General features: G+C 52.6%; 1 protein-coding gene across 1 annotated transcript in view; it reads left to right on the forward strand.

The window, feature by feature from the left end:
* Positions 1-1196: 1196 nt before the first annotated feature.
* The window catches only part of wdr33 (WD repeat domain 33), a 54798-nt gene continuing 48494 nt past the window's right edge, over positions 1197-7500 (forward strand). Inside the window, exons 1-2 of the mRNA XM_034080186.2 lie at positions 1197-1411; positions 6381-6449. Coding sequence (XP_033936077.1) covers positions 1208-1411; positions 6381-6449 — 273 coding nt within the window. The 5' untranslated portion in view covers positions 1197-1207. The remainder of the gene's footprint in view (positions 1412-6380; positions 6450-7500) is intronic.

Consider the following 7500-nt stretch of genomic DNA (forward strand, 5'->3'; position numbering starts at 1 on the left):
AGCGGTGGTGACGTGAAGTCATGTGACCGTGCTGTAGTTTCCTTTATAGCCCAACATTAGCCTCCTTTAGCTTAGCGGTGGTGACGTTGAAGTCATGTGACCGTGCTGTAGTTCCTTTATAGCCCAACATTAGCCACCTTAACTTAGCTGGTGGTGAAGTCATGTGACCCGTGCTGTAGTTCCTTTATAGCCCAACATTAGCCACCTTTAGCTTAGCGGTGGTGACGTGAAGTCATGTGACCGTGCTGTAGTTCCTTTATAGCCCAACATTAACCACCGTTAGCTTAGCGGTGGTGACGTGAAGTCATGTGACCGTGCTGTAGTTCCTTTATAGCCCAACATTAGCCTCCTTTAGCTTAGCGGTGGTGACGTGAAGTCATGTGTGACCGAGCTGTAGTTCCTTTATAGCCCAACATTAGCCTCCTTTAGCTTAGGCGGTGGTGACGTGAAGTCATGTGACCGTGCTGTAGTTCCTTTATAGCCCAACATTAGCCTCCTTTAGCTTAGCGGTGGTGACGTGAAGTCATGTGACCGTGCTGTAGTTCCTTTATAGCCCAACATTAGCCGCCTTTAGCTTAGCGGTGGTGACGTGAAGTCATGTGACCGTGCTGTAGTTCCTTTATAGCCCAACATTAGCCTCCTTTAGCTTAGCGGTGGTGACGTGAAGTCATGTGACCGTGCTGTAGTTCCTTTATAGCCCAACATTAGCCTCCTTTAGCTTAGCGGTGGTGACGTGAAGTCATGTGACCGTGCTGTAGTTCCTTTATAGCCCAACATTAGCCGCCTTTAGCTTAGCGGTGGTGACGTGAAGTCATGTGACCGTGCTGTAGTTCCTTTATAGCCCAACATTAGCCTCCTTTAGCTTAGCGGTGGTGACGTGAAGTCATGTGACCGTGCTGTAGTTCCTTTATAGCCCAACATTAGCCACCTTAACTTAGCGGTGGTGAAGTCATGTGACCGTGCTGTAGTTCCTTTATAGCCCAACATTAGCCACCTTTAGCTTAGCGGTGGTGACGTGAAGTCATGTGACCGTGCTGTAGTTCCTTTATAGCCCAACATTAGCCACCGTTAGCTTAGCGGTGGTGACGTGAAGTCATGTGACCGTGCTGTAGTTCCTTTATAGCCCAACATTAGCTGTTTAAAGCTCCTGATTGATCTAACCATACTCTAACCGACCTGTACCCCCCTGCAGGTACAGAGAGTCACCATGGCGACGGACATCGGTTCCCCGCAGCGCTTCTTCCACATGCCGCGCTTCCAGCACCAGGCTCCGCGGCAGGTGTTCTACAAGAGGCCGGACTTCGCCCAGCAGCAGGCGATGCAGCAGCTCACCTTCGACGGGAAGCGCATGAGGAAGGCTGTGAACCGCAAGACCATCGACTACAACCCCTCTGTCATCAGACACCTGGAGGTAAACACTCACCTGTCCATCACTAGCCCCTCTCATCAGACACCTGGAGGTAAACACTCACCTGTCCATCACTAGCCCCTCTGTCATCAGACACCTGGAGGTAAACACTCACCTGTCCATCACTAGCCCCTCTGTCATCAGACACCTGGAGGTAAACCCTCACCTGTCCATCACTAGCCCCTCTGTCATCAGACACCTGGAGGTAAACACTCACCTGTCCATCACTAGCCCCTCTGTCACCAGACACCTGGAGGTAAACCCTCACCTGTCCATCACTAGCCCCTCTCATCAGACACCTGGAGGTAAACACTCACCTGTCCATCACTAGCCCCTCTGTCATCAGACACCTGGAGGTAAACACTCACCTGTCCATCACTAGCCCCTCTCATCAGACACCTGGAGGTAAACACTCACCTGTCCATCACTAGCCCCTCTCATCAGACACCTGGAGGTAAACACTCACCTGTCCATCACTAGCCCCTCTGTCATCAGACACCTGGAGGTAAACACTCACCTGTCCATCACTAGCCCCTCTGTCACCAGACACCTGGAGGTAAACCCTCACCTGTCCATCACTAGCCCCTCTCATCAGACACCTGGAGGTAAACACTCACCTGTCCATCACTAGCCCCTCTGTCATCAGACACCTGGAGGTAAACACTCACCTGTCCATCACTAGCCCCTCTGTCATCAGACACCTGGAGGTAAACACTCACCTGTCCATCACTAGCCCCTCTCACCAGACACCTGGAGGTAAACCCTCACCTGTCCATCACTAGCCCCTCTCACCAGACACCTGGAGGTAAACACTCACCTGTCCATCACTAGCCCCTCTCACCAGACACCTGGAGGTAAACCCTCACCTGTCCATCACTAGCCCCTCTGTCATCAGACACCTGGAGGTAAACACTCACCTGTCCATCACTAGCCCCTCTCACCAGACACCTGGAGGTAAACACTCACCTGTCCATCACTAGCCCCTCTCACCAGACACCTGGAGGTAAACCCTCACCTGTCCATCACTAGCCCCTCTGTCATCAGACACCTGGAGGTAAACACTCACCTGTCCATCACTAGCCCCTCTCACCAGACACCTGGAGGTAAACACTCACCTGTCCATCACTAGCCCCTCTGTCAGACACCTGGAGGTAAACCCTCACCTGTCCATCACTAGCCCCTCTCACCAGACACCTGGAGGTAAACACTCACCTGTCCATCACTAGCCCCTCTGTCACCAGACACCTGGAGGTAAACACTCACCTGTCCATCACTAGCCCCTCTCACCAGACACCTGGAGGTAAACCCTCACCTGTCCATCACTAGCCCCTCTCACCAGACACCTGGAGGTAAACACTCACCTGTCCATCACTAGCCCCTCTGTCATCAGACACCTGGAGGTAAACCCTCACCTGTCCATCACTAGCCCCCCTGTCACCAGACACCTGGAGGTAAACACTCACCTGTCCATCACTAGCCCCTCTCATCAGACACCTGGAGGTAAACACTCACCTGTCCATCACTAGCCCCTCTCATCAGACACCTGGAGGTAAACACTCACCTGTCCATCACTAGCCCCTCTGTCAGACACCTGGAGGTAAACCCTCACCTGTCCATCACTAGCCCCTCTCATCAGACACCTGGAGGTAAACACTCACCTGTCCATCACTAGCCCCTCTCATCAGACACCTGGAGGTAAACCCTCACCTGTCCATCACTAGCCCCTCTCACCAGACACCTGGAGGTAAACCCTCACCTGTCCATCACTAGCCCCTCTGTCACCAGACACCTGGAGGTAAACCCTCACCTGTCCATCACTAGCCCCTCTGTCATCAGACACCTGGAGGTAAACCCTCACCTGTCCATCACTAGCCCCTCTGTCACCAGACACCTGGAGGTAAACCCTCACCTGTCCATCACTAGCCCCTCTGTCACCAGACACCTGGAGGTAAACACTCACCTGTCCATCACTAGCCCCTCTGTCATCAGACACCTGGAGGTAAACACTCACCTGTCCATCACTAGCCCCTCTCACCAGACACCTGGAGGTAAACACTCACCTGTCCATCACTAGCCCCTCTGTCATCAGACACCTGGAGGTAAACACTCACCTGTCCATCACTAGCCCCTCTCACCAGACACCTGGAGGTAAACACTCACCTGTCCATCACTAGCCCCTCTGTCATCAGACACCTGGAGGTAAACCCTCACCTGTCCATCACTAGCCCCTCTGTCACCAGACACCTGGAGGTAAACACTCACCTGTCCATCACTAGCCCCTCTGTCACCAGACACCTGGAGGTAAACCCTCACCTGTCCATCACTAGCCCCTCTCACCAGACACCTGGAGGTAAACACTCACCTGTCCATCACTAGCCCCTCTGTCACCAGACACCTGGAGGTAAACACTCACCTGTCCATCACTAGCCCCTCTGTCACCAGACACCTGGAGGTAAACACTCACCTGTCCATCACTAGCCCCTCTCACCAGACACCTGGAGGTAAACACTCACCTGTCCATCACTAGCCCCTCTGTCATCAGACACCTGGAGGTAAACACTCACCTGTCCATCACTAGCCCCTCTGTCATCAGACACCTGGAGGTAAACCCTCACAGAGCGAACAGGTGCAGGCAGGGCCCATAGTGATAGCCCTATAGTTTAAATCTACTACCCACACATGAACATATGGAAATGGGTTACTATTTAAAAAAATAAATGTATTTATAAATGTATTTAGGAACCTATCCATGTGATTTTTAGTGGGGGTCGACCTCAAACCCTCTAGGGGGTCCAGGGGCATGCCCCCCCGGTAAGATTTTATTTTGTATGTTGGAGTTAAATGCATCAATCTGGTGCATTTTGAGGGGAACATATAGAGACTAGATCTATGGAAACACCTATATTAAACAGAACTGTATGCATTTCAATAATCATAAAATCATGGCCATAACCAATAACATACCATCCATCAACAACAACAACAACAACATACCATTTCAATATGAAGAAAACACTGAAACTTGTTTATTCATTTATTTTTGGTTCATTTATAGTTGTGAGTGTGTCTGTGCTCCTGAACCAGCCTCTCCTGTCTCCCTCCCCCTCTCCCTCCTCTCCTCTCCCTCCTCTCCCCCTCTCCTGTCTCCCTCCTCTCCCCCCTCTCCTGTCTCCCTCCTCTCCCCCTCTCCTGTCTCCCTCCTCTCCTCCTCTCCTCCTCTCCTCTCCCTCCTCTCCCTCCTCTCCCCCTCTCCTCCTCTCCTCCTCTCCCTCCTCTCCCCCTCTCCTGTCTCCCTCCTCTCCCCCTCTCCCTCCCCCCCCCTCCTCTCCCTCCTCTCCCCCCTGCTCCTCTTTGAGGCAGCAGCAAAGACTAGTTTTCTCTCAACAAGTTTTAAAAGTGTATCTTACCTTTTTTCACCTTAATATGTGTTTACATAAACGGTGACCACACCGTTTGAGACCCACTGAGAGCTTAGACTGAGTTAACTTTCTAAACACTCAGAGAGTCCTTCACCTCACCTGAGCTGAGCTGATCCCGAGCTGGAATGACACACAGAGACCAATCAAGGGCTCTGATTTATGATCTGTATGACAGTGGCCATGTCGGCAGGCCACATCGTGTGGACAGCCAGTCCCCCTGTGAGGCAGGCCACATCGTGTGGACAGCCAGTCCCCCTGTGAGGCAGGCCATATCATGTAGACAGCCAGTCCCCCTGTGTGAGGCAGACCACATCATGTGGACAGCCAGTCCCCCTGTGTGAGGCAGGCCACATCATGTGGACAGCCAGTCCCCCTGTGTGAGGCAGGCCACATCATGTGGACAGCCAGTCCCCCTGTGTGAGGCAGACCACATCATGTGGACAGCCAGTCCCCCTGTGTGAGGCAGGCCACATCATGTAGACAGCCAGTCCCCCTGTGTGAGGCAGGCCACATCATGTGGACAGCCAGTCCCCCTGTGTGAGGCAGGCCACATCATGTGGACAGCCAGTCCCCCTGTGAGGCAGGCCACATCATGTGGACAGCCAGTCCCCCTGTGAGGCAGGCCACATCATGTGGACAGCCAGTCCCCCTGTGAGGCAGGCCACATCATGTGGACAGCCAGTCCCCCTGTGTGAGGCAGGCCACATCATGTGGACAGCCAGTCCCCCTGTGAGGCAGGCCACATCATGTGGACAGCCAGTCCCCCTGTGTGAGGCAGGCCACATCATGTGGACAGCCAGTCCCCCTGTGTGAGGCAGGCCACATCATGTGGACAGCCAGTCCCCCTGTGTGAGGCAGGCCACATCATGTGGACAGCCAGTCCCCCTGTGTGAGGCAGGCCACATCATGTGGACAGCCAGTCCCCCTGTGTGAGGCAGGCCACATCATGTGGACAGCCAGTCCCCCTGTGTGAGGCAGGCCACATCATGTGGACAGCCAGTCCCCCTGTGTGAGGCAGGACCACATCATGTGGACAGCCAGTCCCCCTGTGTGAGGCAGGCCACATCATGTGGACAGCCAGTCCCCCTGTGTGAGGCAGACCACATCATGTGGACAGCCAGTCCCCCTGTGTGAGGCAGGCCACATCATGTGGACAGCCAGTCCCCCTGTGTGAGGCAGGCCACTTAACAGGCCACAAGGAGGCGAGATCTGTGCAAGGGAGCGAGGGATCATTGTCCACAAGTTAATCGATCGCAGATGGGATCGTGGTTACGGACGAATAAAAAAAAAATTATATAAAAAAAAATTATATAAAAAAAAAAATAATAAATGGGTCGCGAAATATACTTGGGCGGCCGTTAATATACCTGGGCGGCCCGCCCAAGTATAGTCTATGTGTGGGAAACCCTGGTGTGTCGTGCAGCTCCAGTGAAACAGTGTGTGTGTGTCGTGCAGCTCCAGTGAAACAGTGTGTGTGTGTCGTGCAGCTCCAGTGAAACAGTGTGTGTGTGTCGTGCAGCTCCAGTGAAACAGTGTGTGTGTGTGTGTTGCAGAACCGCCTGTGGCAGCGCGACCACCGAGACTTCAGGGCGCTGCAGCCGGACGCTGGCTGTTACAACGAGGTGAGAACTGACTCAGCATTAACCCTGTGATCTCAGCTGCTCTCTGATTGGCTCGTCCACTCTTTTAGCTTTTCTCTGATTTTTTGTTTTTTCTCAGGAATTTTAGATTTGTTTCCGTTTTTTTGCCTTTTTCTCTCAAATCGTTGCTTTTTTATCCGAATGTTTGCTTTTTCTCAGAATTTCAGCTTTTTTTTCTTAGCTCTGAATTTTGTCATGATTCTGAGATTTTCCAAAAACCTGAATGTCTAACCGGAGCGGTCAGCTGTTCTCGCCCTCGCGCATCTCTGCCCTTTACTCTCCTGGTTATAAACACAAGTCCTCTGACCTTTGAACCCTGGGAGCAAGCATGAGCTCAGTCCTCCGCACTGCAGACATTACTCTCAGAGTCAGCCGCCCTTTATTGGTCTGTTGCAGCAGACAGAGCCACAGACAGGTGAATACAGCACATCCTGTAGCAGCCAGGTGTATACAGCACATCCTGTAGCAGCCAGGTGAATACAGCACATCCTGTAGCAGACAGGTGAATACAGCACATCCTGTAGCAGCCAGGTGTATACAGCACATCCTGTAGCAGCCAGGTGAATACAGCACATCCTGTAGCAGCCAGGTGTATACAGCACATCCTGTAGCAGCCAGGTGAATACAGCACATCCTGTAGCAGACAGGTGAATACAGCACATCCTGTAGCAGCCAGGTGAATACAGCACATCCTGTAGCAGCCAGGTGAATACAGCACATCCTGTAGCAGCCAGGTGTATACAGCACATCCTGTAGCAGCCAGGATGATGATGATGATGATGATGATGATGATGATGATGATGATGATGATGGTGGTGGTGGTGGTGGTGATGATGATGATGATGATGATGATGATCCCTCATGGAGACTGGTCTGATGAGCTGTAGGATGCTCTGCAGGATGCTCTGCAGGATGCTCTCCAGGATGCTCTGCAGGATGCTAGGGGTCGGGGTTACAGCAGTCTGAGCTCACTGAGGGAGGATGCTCTGCATGTTATTTTAATGTGTGTGTGTGTGTGTGTGTGTGTGTGTGT

This window comes from Pseudochaenichthys georgianus, unplaced genomic scaffold, assembly GCF_902827115.2.
Source record: "Pseudochaenichthys georgianus unplaced genomic scaffold, fPseGeo1.2 scaffold_930_arrow_ctg1, whole genome shotgun sequence".
Taxonomy (NCBI): domain Eukaryota; kingdom Metazoa; phylum Chordata; class Actinopteri; order Perciformes; family Channichthyidae; genus Pseudochaenichthys; species Pseudochaenichthys georgianus.